Genomic DNA, 19,537 nt, shown 5'->3' with positions numbered 1-19,537 from the left:
TACCCTCCTAGCAGCAGACCTGGCATCCTTACTCAAGTTCCTGAAAGTCAGACTCTACAAGGATGGCATCCGTCCACCTTCTATTCTGAAGAATGTATCTGGGAAAGTCTTCACATGAGTGCTGAACATCATCAATGCCTCTCTTCAATAACACATCTTTATGGACCCGTCAAAATCAGACAGGTCCTGCCACCTCTCAATATACTCGCCTTAATTCCTGAAGATGTCATAAATGATCAGTTAAACAGCAATCTGCTATTCTTGGGAAAGATCTTTGAGAAAGTCACCACTATTCAAATATGTGTCAAAGTCAACACACACTAACTGCTGCAGAATTATTTCTCTAGCTTCATTCCACAATGTAGCACAAAAAACACAGAGTCAATGGTGATTCCCTCTAGACTACAGATAAAGAAGACTTCTGCCTCCTGCCACTGCTGGAGCTCTATGCGGCATTCACCACCATTGACCACCATGTCCTACTTAACTCTCTATCCCAATGAATATGCTCAATTGCATCATTCTTTACTGTGTCGGGTCATGCATAAGGAACAATCCTCAGCTGGTCCAGGTCTGAGCCATCCCATTGACCTGCCACATTCCTCAACGCTTTTTCAATCACTGGTGTGTTTCAATCTTTATGTGGAGCACAGGATGTGACTAAACCCTCAGTATCCACTGATATTCACATGCTACTTAACAATACTTAAAGGTCCTTTCCAACTAAGACATTCTTTGATAGAAGATATGGCTTACAATAATTCAAGACGGGATATCCAGCACCATCTCAAGCTACACAGCGAAAAATAATGTATCCTCATTACCAACAACTATCAGTACCAGGTCCAAGAATGACTTGACAAAATGAACCTGAACAACTTTACTTCAGTATGTGAACAGTGCAAATCCCAGGCAGCCACAATCATGACACCATCAGCTTCAAAGGTCACATCTCACACAACATCGAGACAACTTCCCCAGTGACACAAAGTGTAGCCCTTCTTCTTAAAACAGAAGAAATGTCATCCATGTACTGACTCTCTCTCACCTCAATGGAGAAAACGATATACTATCCCAAATCCCGGAAACTACCTAATGCTTCTAAGGAATATTCTGCATGAGGGAGAAAGAATAAAATATAATGTCAATGCTGCGAGAAACCCACTGTAGTCTTGCATCCAAAATCCACAGAAAATAAATATTCAGTTGACAGGCCTTATCTGGTTACAAACAAAGAATTTAGAACATAATCCCAACAGAGAGCCACTAAGCAATATCTTTCCTATTACTCAGAAAACAACTCAAACCCCTGCTCTCCAAGCAACATCTGATTGCTAAGTAACCTCCTGGCTATAAATCTAGGGAGAAGGCCTGGTAATCCCTAAATCCTATCCTCTCAACCCTATTATTCCCCTTTTCCCAGCTACTTTTTCATTCCCCTTTCCTCCTTCACAGTCTCTCTCCACTTATCCTATCCTCAGTGTAACCCTTTTCTGCAGTCGTGCCCAGCCTCCTATGTGAGATGTACATCTTTCCTTTGTTATGATTAGAACAAGCATAGTGCTAGAACCAAGTTGTATGGGACCACATAAACACATACAAATACAATGCTAGCTGCAGACCTCAGGGAGAGTAGGACGTGACCACTGCAAGTAAAATGGGGTCTACTAAAGCCTAAGTTAGATAGAAAGAGGGTCACCAGTTAACAGTACAGTGGTGCAAAGTACAACAGTACAAAGTGGCACTAAGCCACACTCACCTATCCAGGGTGCTTCATTATTTGGAGGGTGAAACCTGGAATTGAGTTTTTTGTATAGATTTTTCCCATACAGCAAGCATTTCATCTTGTCCACAACCACCTCAAAAAGCCTATGGTGAGACCCCTATGGATAGGATGTGGTGGGAGCCTATAGACATCTTAGTTTGAGTCCAGAGTCTCTCCAATGAACTGATCAAAGTAGGGTTAGTGCATATCTCCCCATTGAAAACCAGATTTCTAAATCAAATATGAACTTGTGGGAAACATTTTCATTTGTGGTTAATTAAAATCACTGCAATATCAATGCAAATCCAAGAGTATGATCATAATGAGGTTTTAGTAAAATGAGTAGTTGTGTAATCAGCAATCCAACCTACATCTGGATAATGAAAGTTTTAAACAATGGAAAAAGATCATCTTTGATGTTGGTCCTGGACCTCTTTAAAGAAAGTAAAAACAAATTGATTAATCACATGACTTTCGCTAGCAGTAATGATATCATTACACACCTCCCAAATTTGATACCATCATTAAAAAATAAGTCCCTGCAGTCTTACAGTCTTCTTGTATCTAAGAAACTGCCCCATGCGTTGGAGGTTACTTCTTAAACAGGGCTCTTGTCCTACCTGCAGGGTGCAGAGTGGAGTGGCAAAAACAGCTTGGAGGGGCAGGCAGAAGTTTGAGAATGAAAAAACATACAGTTGAATTTAGTGATTTCTAGTAACTTGCAACATTTTGTATCATTTTTTAGATACTTCACTATCTGAGAAATATTAAATTTAAAGATCAGAATGGTGAAGAAATATTTATTGATGTAAATGGAGACGCGCACACCTCTTTCAATATCCTGAATATTCAAATATCTCAAAACGGGGATTTTCAACTTGTGAAGGTTGGAAAAATTGACACTACAGCTCCGGAAGGCAAAGAAGTCATCATCAATCTGGGTGCCATCTTGTGGGGCAATGGAACTGGGGTAAGTACACCTTGCACTGATGAAAAAGCTGTTCCATCAGCTGACCACTGTCTTTGTCTCTGTTTTTTAGTATTTCATCTCTTTGTTTCATTGATAGCTTAGATAATTGAAACTCCAGTGATGAGAATTACAGTCTGTGATACTTTCTGAAAGTTTGAGACTATTTCACACACAGAACTAGATTAACAGCATTTGATCAAGCCCTTACGAAAGACAACCACATTAACTTGGGGAAGAAAATGTTTAAATGTTTATGGAGTTAACACCCACCATATACTTACTTGTAATCAAGTCTCATTATGTTGGAAGTGGGATCAAAAGATGACTTGACCACCATCCAGTCACTTATAGATTATTTCACAAACAAATAAAAGATCAGACCTTATCTCCACAACCAGACACCACTTCACATTCCATCAACTGTGTAAATGGACAGATAGCGTAGCCTAATCCTAATTTGCAGGCTCGGCTGTTGATATTTTGTATATATTATAACACATGGTGGAGTCTAAGAGGTGTATTATGTATAATACCGGACTACAACCCCAACATGTTGTCTTTCTTACGCACGTGGCTATATGAGGTGAATGAATAGCGATGACAAGTTTTTTTTTTATGAACAGTAATTTTGTGTGTTTTTAGGACCTAGGAATTATGTGCTACTGTCAACACTAACATAATTGGGTATTGCTTGTACTGAACAAGACTGTGAAGAGTGGAGGCAGGACAACGTAGAAGGCTTTATATAGATCTTGTGATACAACTTTACCACAGGTCAAGCCAGCTGCTGATGCCAGACACATGGGCTTATTTGCAAGCTCTGTGGTGCAGGGCAGCTCTGCAAGTGACTTGCTGCACTTCCCTGTGCCAGAGAGAAAGGGCAGAAATGCACCGTATCTATGAGATACTGCACATTTTTGTCCTCTACCCTTGCACTGGCACACCCTGGGCTGCCTAGCGCCAATGCAGGCACCCTTGCACCATGGTGCAAGGATGCCTGCATCACAGACAGTATTGCTTCTGTGGAGGGAGGAACAACTTCCTGCACAAAAAGAATCCATGGAGGTTTTTTCCTCTTTCTGTGTGTGCAGCAGAATGCAGCAAACATAGAAAGAGGAAAACATGAGGAGAAATAAAGATATTTCTCCTTGTTGTGCGACCTCTGAGGAGGTGTAAAAGTTTGACGCATTTTCAGGTTTGGAATGCATTGTAAATCTGGAAATGCACCAAAACCCATGGGTGCTGAATTGGAAAACCAACTGTAATGCCCATGGAACCTCTTTCTGACATAGTGTAAGCCAACTCAGTGATTTGCACTGCGTTTCTTTACACCATATTTATAAGGCTATGCAAAACCAAGCAAAAAGAGAATACAGCACACCAAGAAAGAGAAAAAAACAAGGAGAAATAAAGGTATTTCTACTCGTTGCGCCACTTTTAGCCACCCCTGTGGTGGCATAGGAATCTGACAGATTTCCAGATTTATGAAACCTTGTAAATGTGGGAATGCGTCAGATTCCTTTGGTGTTGCATGGGAACATGCACCGCTACACCTGTGGAATACCCATTTCATGCAGTGTTATGTGTGAAAGGGGACCATATTTACAAGGCCATTAAAAGCCCTGCAAGGTGAGAGGAAAGTGACATTCCAGCAGTACTATCGTGCTGCAGGGGTGTTGCAAATATGCCCTTGGGGCTGATTAAAGAGATACATATATATCTTCAAAATGTCGAATTAAAAAAAGTAGACGTATACCTTCTTTGGTCCACTCACCACGTCAGTATTTTGGCTTTTGATATTTTGGTGAGGGAGTGGTTTCGGCAATATTCTAGACTACAATCCAACTGTATTAGTGTTGGAAGTCATGCAGCAAGGATGCAGATCTCCTGCCTGAACCTGTCACCACAAGTGGGAGTAATCATTGATTAATGAGAGAGAGAAAGAGAGAGCAACTCCACTGACTTTGTCAGTTAAGTGTGTTTTTGTCGCTTGATAAACTGATTCATCACATGATGGATCTTTCTGGTGCACTCAGAGTAGATCAAAACAAGACAGTGATTAAACCTCATGTGTATAAAGTTTGGTTTAGATCAGGAGCACTTGCGTACAGTTAAGGACCTAGAGCTATTTATGAGATGGTGACGCTGTGCAGTTCAGCAAGCCACCTTGCTGAGCTGCACTGCGTCACAGTTAAAGGGCAAGAATGCGCTGCATTTTAGGCAATATGGCACACTCCTGCCTTTTCCCATGGTGCAAGGATGCCTGCTTTGCATGCAGGATTGTTTTGCGCAGGAATGGACACAAGGAGAAATAAAGAATGCTTCTCCTTTTCACACCTCACTTGAGAAGGTATGTCATTTTGGCGCATTCCCAGGTCTACCAGCTCTGGTAAATCCGGGAGTGCATTAAAAACCGTGGGAATTGCGCGGGAACAGCAACACATTCCCATGGAATGCCTTCCCTGGACAGAGTAAGGCAATGTAAGGCAATGTAGCGATTTGCGCTGTTTTGCCTTATTCCAGAATCAAGGAGTCATTCAGGGCCATGCAAAGTAGTCTTGTGTGGCTTCATAAATCACATGTAAGGTTTGTGTCATGCATGTACCATGTTGTGTGGTGCATACGTGACGCAAACCAATTAGTAAATATGCCCCTTAACGTCTAACTCTTTTGAGTCCTGTACCTTGAGTAGGAGGTACTGGGGACATTCTCTAAGAGGCAAATGGTAACTTGAGATAAATGAGCAAATGCTGAATAAATACAAAAAAAACCACAAGAATAAATAACAACGATTAGCATTAGTATTGAGGAGTGGATTATGCATTCTGACATTGATCTACATAAAAATACCAATTGTTTAAACAGGTGTGGATTGGAGACAGTTGTATGTGTACAGATGGTCTTCATATGACTTCTCTTGCATTTATTCTTGCACAGACTACTCTAGTGACATGTTTTTCAGCACACTCTCCTTATTTTATTCCACATTCTCTTCCACACACATTGCAGTTGTAAAGCCTCAACCTGTTGTGTATTAATATTCTGGGGTCCCTTGCTTGGAACAACTTTGAACTAAGGTAACTATTTTCTAATAATTCAAGCATGCAGGATACCAAACAATATTGAATTGCACTTAAACAGCAGAAGTCGATTGAGCCAAGGCCCCCAAAACTCTTAAAATGAGACTGGGTAGAGAGAGACAATCAGATTTAGAGGCAGCAGAAGAGACAGAGAGAGAGGCTGGAATAAGGAAATCAAGACAAGTACGATAGAGGAAGATAAACTGAAAGGTCACTTTACCAGGGGACCCTTGAAGGTTGAGGGCATTGATTGCCCACTTTGCAGATGTCCTCAAATGTGTCTGCATAGGTTGGTTGACAAGTGTGCACAAGCAAGATGCTTGTTGTAGGGTACGTAGCTTAAGGGGACGTGTTTGGGATATTAAACTTCCCCTCATAAATGTATTTTCTGATAATTAGTTGGGTAGAGGTACTTTAAGTCGGGTTTGGTGAGGTGTCTGTCAGATTTGAGCAGGAGTTTTTACATACACACAAACAAAACACAAATGCACTCTCACCCTCTCTGTTTTGAAAGTCCTAAAAAATATTGGATACTTAACAAAATATTGTGTTTCTCTCTTAGTACTCCTGCCAAAATGCATTCCTCTCCCTTTCCACTTCCCCTTAGGCCCCTCTCATGCACCCTGCCTGTCACATAATGGGCAGAACTGACAATGCAGCGTTGTTGCAAACAGAGAGAATACACAGAGCATCTGAAGTCAACAGATGCTCCTGGCTCTTTTAGGATCCTTAAAAGTGAACACTGCTTGCTACAGTTGGTGTGGCTTATGAAGCCAGATGCACCCAATATGGCTAACAAATCACAAAACCTCTATGGGGCATTGTCACAAAAACCTAGCGGTATCTCTTAAGAAGTGCCAGGAATCAACATGTAAACTTTATGACATTTATGTTTACAGTTCTGCACCACTGCATCATGGAAGAGCCACGAGAGGTCAAGACACTCACTCAGAAGGCTGTTAATGAAGCTTCCATGGAAAAGAGGTGTAAAGGCAAGGCTTGGGAGGTTGAATTGGTTGCAATAGTCATGGTCTTGGTAACTGCTATAGCAGAGATTGGTAGTTAACCCGATGGACAGGGCCCATGACAAGGAATAACAAACAGTTTCTTACAAGCGTATTTTTCAAGATCAAGTCTTTCAAAACATAGTAAAATTAATCTTGTCTTACTATTTAACACCTTCCCATCAAGACAAACCCCCTTAATAAATGTCTTGACCATAAAAAATGCTTTATCTCCTTACAGACTATTTCTCCACCCCTCTTCAGGAGGTGCCCCTCACAAATAAAATAGATAAACACACACTCATACTCTTGACTGTTCCAACTTGAAATCCTATTTTCATGAGAATCAATTGGAATATACATGTAAAATTCAGACCCAGAACATTCTCTCTCTTATCGTTGTACTTCTGCAAACTATATTGCCATCTTGTGCTTCTCTTGGTGGCACACCTGGCCACAGTATTGATAAGCAAGCCTACTAACAGCTGATGATCCATTGACAGTTTAAACCCTGTGCCCTGGAAAAAAGTTCTAAAGCAGCGTACATCCCACTACCAGCCTAAAACATCCTGCAAACCACTGAGTACCTGGTTTCTTTACCCCTCAATATGGTAGGAACAAAGGGCACAACCCATGTCCCACCCACTAGAATCCACCTTGATGATGCTTCTATCAAGTGGAACACTCTTAATAGTTTGGCCTTGATAATATCACCCCTTGTTCAAAAGCTAACTCACTCCTCACTTTTCACTCAAATTAAATATCTCATTCTTCTTAAATAAGAATCCCAGTGGTGGCATTATGATACACGACTAAGTAATACAGTTTGACAAGTCCAGGGAAGGAGCTCAATTGCTTTTTAATAGCTTCTTTTTAATTCCATATGTCTGTCGAGATATGGTGCCTCAAGTAGGCCACTTCTCCTGTCAGTGTCATTCTGTCATCCACAACAGTTTTTTTTAGTATCTTCCTCAGAGTCGTATCATCTGACCATATACACAAAATGCCACATTGAGCACTATCTATGCATCTAATTTGCATAACCTTTCAAACCCCTTCATGAGTTCTCCCATCAGTCCAAATAGAAACATCCAGTCATTGTCAACACACAGCCATGCATGTTTCTTCAACATAGTATTGTGCTAGAGCCAAGCTGGTTTATCCAGTTTCTCACTTAGAACTTGTGGAAACTTATTTCTCCCATGGAGCTATTCCCATCTTCAGTAACCTTTTCTTCATCTTTTTTTTTCCTCAGTGCTACTGTCATGTGATAGCTTCCTAATTTCCTTGCTACACAATACTTAACCAGGATAACTGAGATCCTTGATTACATGCTTACCTTTGTGCTCATCCCATCTCTGAAGACAAGATTAATCTTTGACAAAATAAATTCATCATCAGTTTCATTAGGCTTCTATTCTAGCATAGCCTCAAATCCACCCACCACATTTACTCTCTTTCCCCTATCTGTGAAAAATGTAGACTTGCACTTTATCAGTCAACTGGAAATGTTTAAAATTCAGTCTCCCCGATATGGGTGCAAAGTTACCACAACCCTAAAATTACATATTGAGCCACACCGTTTCTCAAAATACAATAATAGGTCATACTTGTGCCTGCCACCACCTTTAAGACATTGTCCACCATTCCATTCTACAGACAAAATATACCTTCTTCCTCTTCTAGAATAGCAGTTTCTTCTCCATTAACCAATGTTTTTCTTCTTCTTCGCCCTGTTTGCCCCATCCCACAGACACAAGAAAGTGTTCCGATAGGAGCAATGCTGGATAAAACCTGGCATTGGCCAAAAGCTTATAACCATCGTGACAGAGCACTCTTCTATTGTCACTATTCTCTTTTTTTCTTCATTCCTGGTACTCCTGTCTGCTCCTTAATCTTGAATTGTACTTTCACTAAATTTGTCACGTCCACCTTGTCTCCACTGCTACTCCCGTCAACTGTGATCTCTTCATATACTGTGCAACATGCTCTATGCCTCTAGTATTCTCCACAGCATGGTTGAAGTTTATATTTGTAATTAGTAGACTCTGATGAACCTTTATGGTGCTTTTATCTTCTGTTCGTTCAGTGAGTATGAAAACTTCTTTAAATCCCCTGTCGTTGCATATGGTAGTTATGGACCTTAGACCTACCAGATTGATTCCTTTGTCAAGCATGGTACCACTGGGGCACTGTGGAGGGGTGATTGACATATTTGTCAAGCACACCTCCATCACCTTATTTTTTAGATACATACTGTTAGAAATTGGGTTTTTGTTTGAGGGGATTTGAGCCTTTCTCAAGCAAAGGCCACAATTATAGTCAGGGTGTATCTCAAAAAATCACAGAGTGAGCCTGTGCCTAACCCTCTGGTAGTTGGGAATCAAAGTGGTCAGCCTTTTCTTAGAGGCGCTGTAAGAATTATGCGAACATAATATAAGTCAAAACACAGCACAAGAAAAATCTCACAGCAATTTAGAAAAATAGAAAATCTAAAAAAATATTTGACACCAAAAAAAACCCAAACAGTATAAACAAAGTTATGAATTTTTAAAAATGTTTGTGAAATTTAGCACCTAAAAGATCAAAATGGCAACAGCAGGCCTCCAGTCGTGTGGGACCGTGGCAAAATTGAAACTTATGACTGACTGCGATGGAGCACGGTTTTGATACAAAAAGTGGATTGGGCCCGGTCTCTGTTTACTTTCAGACTAAGAGGTAATTTTGAAGAAAAATGTCTGAGAAGGTAAAGCTTAGTGGGTCAAGGCTGCCAGTGGTGTTCAAGGAGGAGGGATCATTGTTGGGGAGCTGTTGGACGAAGTTGCAGTGAAGATTTCTACATTTGGACTTTGTCAATTTTTGGGAAGTTGAAAATCTTCAGGAAGTTAAAGTTGCAGGTTATATCTAACAAGGGCTTCAGGAGGCCATATACCTTTCCACAGAGGAGCCGCTGAACAGGATTTGTAGCGAAAAAAGAAGAATGTTGCGGAAGTTACATGAAGTTAGACCAACCAGCAATGCACTTTACGTGGATTGGCAAGCAGGTTGGTCCCGGGCTCTTCTTGGTTCTCAGAGGCCTTTTTGATTGAAAAATGTGTAAGTGCCATGTTTTGGATTCTGGCCAGTTGGGCACCTTTTGCAACACTTCCAAGGCTCCAAGACTGCGTGGGCACCATTTGGAGGGTCAGGACCCATTGAAGTCTGGGTTGAGGTGCACTTTGAAAGTTGTTGGAGTTTTTTTGGCCCCTGTAGCTCTCAATGGAGGCCAGCTAATGAGCCCTTTGAGTCAGTTTGGTAGTCCTGAGTTCAAGCAGCAAGGCATGCATCAAGCAACAAGGCAGTCCTCGGAGGGTTCAAAGCAGGCTTCGGCCAGCAGAGCATTCCTCAGATGTACAAAGCAGGCCTCAAGCAGCAGGGCAGTTCTCTGAAATACAAAGCAGGTCTTCTGAGTGTCCTCAGCGGGCCCATGAGTGAACTGCAGAGATTGTCTGAGGCTCCTATTTTTATAATTGGTGCCAGCTTCTGAAGTGGAGGAAACCTCTGGAGTTTTCCCCTACCTGATGCTTTCTGGGGTGACAAAAGACTAGTGTAAAGTTATTCATGAGTGTGCTGAGGCAGCTCTTTTGAAATGTAAGTGGGTCAGCAAACATGTCTACCCCTCCCATCCTGGCCAGATGTCCCATTCAGTTAAAACCTAGTCCATCTTTCTTACACTATCTGCGAGGAATACACAAAGGTCAACTGCCACTCACACCTAGTCATGCACCCCAGGATACAGGCTACAGGCAATAAATGGCTAGGACAAAAAAATGACAACTTTCTAAAAGTGGCATTTTCAGAATCCTGACCTAAAATTCGATTTTACATTAAAGAGCTTTTGAAATTATAATTCTTTAAAGACCTCACATGACTTTCCTACCTGTTCTGAAGCAAAAGTTATCACTTATTGAATAAAATAAGGTAACCCAGTGTTATCCTACTGGAGAGGCAGGACTCACAGCAGTGAAAAATGCTTTGGAATGTTTTTCACTATCAGGACATGTAAAACTTAAAAGTACATGTCCAACTTTTTAAATGCACTGCACTTGCACCATGGGCTGTTTAGGGCCTACCTTTGATGTGACCTATGTGCATTAAAAATGGAGGTTTAAGCCTGGGAGGAGGTTTGTTTTGCCAGGTTGAAATTGCAGTTTGAACTGCACACAGGCAGCAATTGCAGGCGTGAGGCATGTATTAAATGGCTACTGATGTATGTTGTGCATTTAATGCTGCCATCCCACTAGTAGCATTTAATTTACAGGCCCCCAGTACATGCTGCATCACATTGCCAGGGACCTATAAGTAAATTAAATTTGCCAGTAAGCTATGAATAAATTTTACCACATTTTAGGGACCGAGTACAAGCACGTTAGCACTGCTTAGCAGTGGTAAAGTGCATCATCCTAAGGCCAACAAAAACAAATCACAACAAAACAGGAGGGGAGAAGGCAAAATGTTTGGAGGAAGGTCCCTCTAAGGCTGACAAATCTAACACCCCCTTGGTAGATAAGTGTTTATGTTCCTGCCTTTGGAACCTAAACTATATGTCAAAAGTGCAAATTTGTTTTTTCCTTTAAAATTGTCACCCCCATTGCATCTAGGTAAGTTTCAGACTCCTCATTCTATAGCTCCATGTTTTGGAGTGAAGTACCTGGTACTGCTAGAAATGGTGCTGATGGTACCACCCCTTCTATATTGAGAATTCAAAGAATTGTCCTATAGTCTGGGAGAGGTTTGTCCTACTCTATACTATATTAAGGGTTGCTATATTTACCATGGCCAGCAATAAAAAGCGCCCTGTATGCTTACGCATCAATAATGTATCCTAATGCTCTGACCGATCTTATAGCAAACAATACCAAGCCTAATACATGCACCTAGTGCACTCTACATTTCGGTTAAGTCTTTTACCTCCTGCATATGGCTACAAAATGTAAAGTTTGAGAACCTTTTCTTACCACTAAAGGCAGCTTCTGGCAGTGCTAAACACCTCCACAGACGTCAGATTACCAATCAGCAAGGGTGGCAGCTCCAGTTTGCACCACATTGCTGAATAACACACTGCTTCACTAGGTGCCTGGTACATGCATGATGTGAAGCGCAGCTTTGCATCTCACACATAACACCAAGATGACTTGTATTCGCCTGGGAGTCAATGCCTGGTCTACATGTCAGGAGAGTCATTTAACAGTGTGTCCTTTGTTCATTGATAGCTGGCAGCTTCCAAATATTATTGAAAGACTTCCTATCAAACTCATCAACAGGAGTACCACTGCACAGCAGATCTCTGTAGAAGATGGCTCCTGGGACAGTGTCAGTGAATGCAGCCAGCAGGTAGTATGACCAGTGGACATCTTGGTGTGGTGCATAGCAGCTCATCTTCACCAAAAAGATAGCTCCTCAGTCACACAAGGACAGTAGGCTGCACAAAACCCCAAGTGGCAGCAGCTGCAAACCTTGTTTGCTCCTTATAGACATAATTCATAAAAAAAAACAGAACTTCTCTAGTGCAATCCACACAAAACAAGAACCCAACTGATGCCCACTTTCACCTATGTGCACTTGTAAGTATGTACACCACAAAAAGATGCTTTAAGTTTAGCACACTGTCTAGGTTTGACCATTCATAAGTCCCTATCATGAACTTAACCCTATGTCACTAGTGTCCTGGTAAGTATACCTATCTAGTCTTCAGTGGTAAGTTATCCACCTAAGTGTGCTCAATTTTCAATAAATGCAAATATGAATGTTATCACACTTTTCTTTTTTATAGCACATTTTATGCTTTTCTGGTTGTTTAATACAAAAGGTTCCATGACTGAATGTAAGGCAGGATGGCAAAAATGTAACCTAGTTGCTTTATTCTCTATGTCCCCTAGCCCCCCTCAGCCAGACCTCCCTCACCCAGACCTCCCTTGCTGATATGAGTAACTTGCTCCCACCGGATTCAACCAAGTGCCGGCATCCCATATATCTGCAGAATTCCATGTCTAGCATCTTGGCTTGTGATTCTCCTGGTGTGATTAGTAATGCCCCGATAATCTGTCCATCCTTTCCAGATTTTTACATATTTACAGCCCCATGCCTCATATATTGAATCTGCTCATGCACCAGTCTTGTCCCCTGCGCCACTCCTCCACTCTCTCATAGCCAGTGTAAAGACCAGGCCTAGCAATGTCAACATGCTATATTATTTTTGAAGGTCTGAGGTCAGATATAGGAGGGTCAGCTTTGGGTCCTGAGGCACATTACATCCTAGAGCTGCCCCCACGAAAGCATCTGCTTCCATCTTAACACAGCTCTTACATGGTGTAGTAATCCTCTCTTTTGTGTTATACACCAATAGCAGTTAGGTGAGACAGTTGATACTACTTACCAAGGTTTCTGTTTTGTAAAGTTTGTTTTGTGTATGTATTTCACCCGAATGAAATGGAACAGTGTTGCGATTGCCGAAAGTCATGGTGAGGCTCTTGCCTCTGCCCATTCCTCATCCCTAAGGGACCCTAGCTCCCGTTCCCAGGTCAAGTAGAGTATGTGACGTTTGAGTGAATGATAGATCTGTGCTGTGTTATGTTTCAACATGAATAATTATGCTTCTAGAGGATTATACTCTGGGAGCTCCTTGAGTCTCAAAACATATAGTTTCACTGTGTACCACAGTTGTAGGTAACAGTAGAGTTGGATATGATGTAGGCCTGTAGGATCTAACATGATTTAACTATTGTGCTCCCCATCACATCACCAAAGGTGAAGAGGCCTATTGTGTCCCATTTTCAGGATCCTGCCAGCTTGGCCACTGATCCCACCAAAGTGGATGTTGTTCAGTTCTGTTAGCTTGGCTACACATTCCATGTCCTTCAGATCAGCCCTTGAACTACATCTGGTTCACTACTTTGGTTTTCGCGGGGACCAGCAATCCTGCCTTTGACCCATAGAGATGGTTTGAATGTGGGTTCTATGGAGTGCTCTATTGTGCAGAAGCAAATGCCAGGTCTCTTGGTGTCGTACCACCACTCATTGACTATTTCCTGGTGTGACGACTCATAGCAAGACTCAATAATGGCTGCTGCAATCCCTCCATCACACTTGCTTTGAAAGCATTTATTGAGGGAGATACGGTGGGAGAGCCTTGGTTTCACAGGAAGCTGTGGTGTTCAGAATGCATTGTGTGGCACAAGGGTAGTTTTACAGAAGAAGAAGGGTAGTTTTTCAGTTGGTATACAAAACGGAGCAGGAGTGACCCATTAAGGACAGGGGGAGAGCTGACCATGTCCTGATATCTCCCTTTAGTGTGCCCATTAGTGGTTGGATGTTAGTTTCCCATGCCGTTACAATGTGTACTCCTAGGTATTTGAAGCCATGTGTGACAACAAGCATATCTCATGCCCATCCCAGTCTCTGGGGGTATAGGAGGGAAGTGGATAGATGGAGGACTTGAGCCCTCCTACTTAGAGCTCCTTGTCTGAGCGTCGATGTGGAGCCATTGAGCCAACAGTTCAATGAAGATGGTGAACAAAAGTGGGGACACCCCTGTCTTGTGCCACAACAAATTGTGAATGGTTCTTATACTTGTAACCCTATGTAGACCCGGCAGTCAGGTTTGTGTATAAGAGCTGAATACAAGTAAAACATTTGGGCCCAAATTTTAGGCAACAGAGAAGGGCAAACAAGTATGGCCACCCCACCTAGTCGAAGACCTTTTTGGTATATGCGAGAATAATTGCTGCTTGCCGTTCCAATTTGTCTGCCTGGGCTAGGGCGTTATAGAGCCTCCTGATGTTGTGCCAAGTAGCTTGTTTCGGGCATGATTCCTGCTTGATCTGGATGGACCAGTGTGGAAACTGCGTGGGAGCAAGTGTTCTGCCAGTGCTTTGGCAATAATTTTTACTTCTGTGTTTAGGAGTGAGAAGGGGTGGTATGAGGAACATCTCTCCAGAGGATGCCCTGGTTTCAATATCACAGTGATCTTAAAGTTACAAAAAATGGGGAGTAAACACAATGTCTCCATCAATTCCTCCGTTATTGCCTCCAGGGGGTCACTCAATTTGTGCATTAGCATTTTAAAGAATTCTCTCAGGAACCCGTCCGGACCAGGCGTTTTCTCTGGGTTCAACTGGCTCAAGGCTGCCAGGAGGTCTACGGTCTTGAGATCCCCCTTCAAGTACTGCCTTTCAACTTCAGAGAGAGCCTGAAGGGATAGGTCTGACACAAATTGGTTGATCTGTGCTTGGGGTGTTACTTGTCTTCTTGTCTATATCTCAGAAAAGTATTGCGCAACGTAGGGGGCAATAGCTGTGTCACTAGTATGTTTTGACCCATTGGAATATACCAGGTATTAGATAAGGGTTCCGTGACAGTGAAAGAGATTGCTCAACTTGTCTCTCCATTTGTAGAGATGTGTTTCTGAAGTGAACCATACATTCTTTGCATCATCCCAGCAGTGTGTGTTGTGGGACTGCATGAGTGTGAGTCAGATTTCTGCACAACCTCATTTTCGGGTGTCTAAGTAACAGGTTTCCATATCAAGAATCTGGCACTCCAGATCAGTTGCCCTTTGTTGTGTGTTGCTTCCCTATTAATCTCATTAGCACTTCCAGAAAGGATGGACAGAGTGGAAGTGGGTTAGACATTCATTAGTGCCAGGGGCTCACCATACAAGAGGCAGTGATGGCCACATATCACCCTCTCTGATCCCACCATTCCCTTGTAACCATGAATGGAAGGGTGCTTTAAATCAGGATGGCTCTTCCTCAGGATCCAATTTTAAAACCAGAGTGGAAAGCCTGAGTGAACCCACAGCACATAGGGAGGGGACTTTATTGCCCAGGATGGGGGCATCCTGGATGTACAGGATTTTAGCCTGTGTTTTTTTCACAGCCCAGAGGACTCACATTCTTTGATCTTGTCGATTAGACCACCAAATTCCAGGATATTATCTGAACTTTGTCCGAGTAAGGGGCTGTGTTAGCACCAACAATGTAAACAAATACTTAAACCAACAACAACTACCCAATTCTACCCACCCTATACTTCAGGAACATGATGTGCCTGTAGCACGGCAGACCAATTTGCAATGCCAATGAACTTACAGTATTGCCATGTCCCAACTGAAGTCCACCCTGACAAAATTACCAGCTATACCTGTTCTCCAGTGTAAAGAGTTTCTTATGTCGACGCTTACAGCTATGAGCTTTTGGGCAGAGGGAAGTATGCACGCTGTGCCCAAGCAGGGTGCCAGCACCTCTCCATCTCTTGTCTGTCTCCTAGAAAATGCCTTGTGTTAGTCAATGGTGCTCTTCATCAAGTGGGTTGACTGGAGGAGAAGGGTTCCTGGGAGCACTGGCCAATCATATGTCCCTATGGTTGGGAGCCCTGAAGTCTACCCCTCTCTCCCACCGCCCCAGCTTTCAATTTGGTGGTTACCACAGAATGTAGTAACAAACTTTTTTCTTGGCTTCTGTGAAAGACTTTCTCTGTTGTTGGACTAGGCTGGAATAATCCGGAAATATAATTATTTTATTGGATTGTTACATCTTGTGTGCAAGTGTACCATAGGATGTTGTCTCTATCAAGTTAATTGATAATGCGGGTGGTTAGAGATCTGGCCAGAGCTGGTGGAGGTGGCTTTTGAGGCAAGGATCTGTGGGCCTTTTCGAAGATGGAGCATGAGGACAAGGAACCGACTGGAATTACCGTGCTGAGTCACTTATCTTGGAATCTTTTGTTGAGGATCCTTCGCAGGCTCCAAGAACCCTACCAGGCAGAAGTTGTTTCTCCGGGATTTCCCCTAGGCATCCTTCACTCTTGCAGCCAGTTCTTTGGAGATGGAGGAGAGTTTTGAGAGCGCACACTGCATGTCTGTCAAAGTGGTTTTCACTTCAACCATTCTGTCCTTGGCTATTCAGTCCATGGCTCGGCAGAGGTCTCAAACAGCAACATGACATCGGAATCCACCAATCTAATCCTGCCCTCTAATGTCTCCTGTGGCTGGTTGATGGCCATCTCCAATGCCCAGAGTGGTGCCTGATGGCTTCGTGATGGCTGGGCGTACCTGTCCAGTGTGCCCTGTTTCTTTTGTTTGAGTACTTTGGCCCTCATAACGAGTCTGGAGGTCCTGAGGAGCACCAGATTTGCAGTGATGGTCACACTGCCGCACTCCAGGCGGTCTGACCATCACATTACAACCCTAGTGGGCTGACCTGCCAGGGGACTGCTGTCACCACCAGGAACGTGGTTCCTGATGGGCTGATGCCAGTCTGAGTTGTGGTCAGCCACAGTGGTGCTGTATTCAGTGCCAACATGCTGATTAGAACTCAACTTTCCACCAACCTCTTCATGGCAGGGACCCCCCATGAAGAGGCTGGTGGAAAGCCAGTGCAGGGGGCTACAGGGAGGCCTGTGCACTGCCCATTCAGACAGTGTGCATTCCGAGGGTGCTGCTGTGCTACGGTATTGGCCGCAGCTCCCTTAAGGAGTGTTCCCACAAGTTTGGTGGTCGGCTCGTCCGAACGCCAAACTCATAATGAGGCCCTTTAACTTTGGCCACTGTGAGTTTCCAGAGATTAGGGGCTCCCCAATCAGCTCTCGAGTTGTAGTCTGTTGAGGGAGACCATGAGCCCTTTCCAGGAGTGTTTCATGGTGGCCCATGAGCGAGTCAGCAGCACCCGTCCTGTTGACTGTTGGGCAATAGTGGATGTGTGTGCGGGCCGCTAATATCACTTTTCCCCTTACTCTCTTTTCATGTGGCTCCAAGTGGGAGTAGCCTCTGGGGCTGGAGAACTTCCAGACATCGTGGCTAAAGCTAAGCCCGGGGTGTGGGTAGTTATGTGGGCCCTGCTCCTTTCAGGTCTCTAGGATTCAATCAGGTATCCACTGGGGAGTCTTTATCTGGTTTCCTTTGGCCATGAAGACCCAACTGGGGGTGGCCTCCTCCTTCTCTGGTCCCCCGCATGACCCCCAGGCCTGCTCCCTCCTTATGTAGAACTTTAGGGCTCTCTGTATGGTCACATTCAAGTGTTCAGACAACCAACAGAAGACAGAAGGACTCTGCACTCCAGTCCGCTGCAGCTCCAACTCTCAGCTGTGGTGAACCACTTCAGAAGTGGGCATCTTTCTGTCACAGACCTCGCTTTTCAGAGCTGGGCACCAGCCACCCGTTGGTGTTCTTTCATCGCTGGGGTATTCACAGCAGGCATCAGCCACCTCTGGTCAGTCTCCTACTGGTTCCGCCTCTGTAGGTGGGCCACAATGCTGTCTTCTGGGCCTTAGTGTTGTTGCTTCCTTTTACCCAGCTTGAGGTGCCTCTGTCTATCGCCATACCGCTCAATCTTGTTCCCAGCAGATGGGCAACACCGAGGATCAGCCAGCTGTGGGTTTTATATTGTTAAATAGGCATGCTGGTACAGGATTAGAGATGAGTGGTGCGGAGCTGCTCTAGTTTGTGGCAGCTATCTTAAGTGTCTAAGCCATGCCCCCCAGTGCTAGCACACGCTTAGTTACTTCTGTGTGATTCTTCCACATGTTATATGTGATTATTCCTAGGAATACTCTCCCTGTTTGTCTTTCACTTCCTTCTCTCTTTAGTCCTTAGCACTGAGGTTCCCTCTGTTCCTTCCGCAGGTTCCCCGCTCTGTCTGCAGTGAGAGTTGTCCCCCTGGATATCGAAAGGCTGCTAGAGAGGGGAAGCCCGTGTGCTGTTTTGACTGTGCCCCATGTGCACAAGGAGAAATCAGCAATGGCACAGGTGGGCTTAGATTTTCAATGATTCCAGCTTCATACACCATGTTATTTTCCCACATACTACATGCTTTATGTTATTTGTATGAAGTGCATCTTCATTTTGCCTCTTAGCAATTGTGGGTTCTTGAAGAGAGCAAGGTGTAGCAAGTGTGAAAAATGAATCTGTCAATCCCAAAGTCCTTACATGACCTTGACTGAGAACTTCATTGACTATTTTTCTGCTTGAACCTCATGTGTTTATGTTGCAGAGGACCACAGATGTATCCCCATTAACGCTAGATTGCTAGGATAAGTGTTCTTGGCTAGGGGTGGGCAAAACATTCTGCCCACTCCACGTTCCACTTGGAGCGCAGAGTTCCAGAAAAAGTGCCACTTGCCGGAATTTTTCTCATATGTGGCTTACCAACATTAAGATAATTTACGCCCCCTAGTGCGATTTATTTGTGCTAGAATGCCTCTCAGGGTAATTTCTCAATGTGGGTGCTCATGGAAGGTCAGTACTGCTCGCGTTGAGAAAGCTGCCACTCAAATAGAAAATCTACTTGAGTGGGAGGAAGGAGCAGCACCTTCTGGCACACCATGTTGTGCAGTTGGCACTGTTTTTACAGTGCGGGAGAAGCTCATGGCTCTAAAAGTCAGTGCCAGTAGCGCCATGCACCAAAATTCTACAACTCACAGAACTCCACAGAATCTTGTGGAATTTTTAGGTAGCTCAGCTGAGTTCTGCAGAGTGAAACTCTGCGAGTCCCGCTAAGCCCTATTCTTGCCTACAGTGACCTGCCAATGTTGTATCTGTGTTCTTTTACTTTATGAAAGTGTGTATAGTAAAAACGAGCATGTAAAGCTGGGATTCATTGCCACTGTGCAGCTTCTAAATGTGCCATGGAAAATTGTATAACAGTTGTGCCCTAATCTTTGATTTGACTCAATGCTGTGACAC

General features: G+C 43.5%; 1 protein-coding gene across 1 annotated transcript in view; it reads left to right on the top strand.

Annotated features, from left to right (window-relative positions):
* The window catches only part of LOC138249312 (extracellular calcium-sensing receptor-like), a 111,343-nt gene that overhangs the window by 16,714 nt on the left and 75,092 nt on the right, over positions 1 to 19,537 (top strand). Inside the window, exons 4-5 of the mRNA XM_069203270.1 lie at positions 2,511 to 2,735; positions 18,478 to 18,601. Coding sequence (XP_069059371.1) covers positions 2,511 to 2,735; positions 18,478 to 18,601 — 349 coding nt within the window. The remainder of the gene's footprint in view (positions 1 to 2,510; positions 2,736 to 18,477; positions 18,602 to 19,537) is intronic.

Source organism: Pleurodeles waltl, chromosome 8 (assembly GCF_031143425.1).
Source record: "Pleurodeles waltl isolate 20211129_DDA chromosome 8, aPleWal1.hap1.20221129, whole genome shotgun sequence".
NCBI lineage: Eukaryota > Metazoa > Chordata > Amphibia > Caudata > Salamandridae > Pleurodeles > Pleurodeles waltl.
The sequence above is the reverse complement of the archived record's forward strand: the minus strand, read 5'-3'. Positions and strand labels throughout refer to the sequence as shown.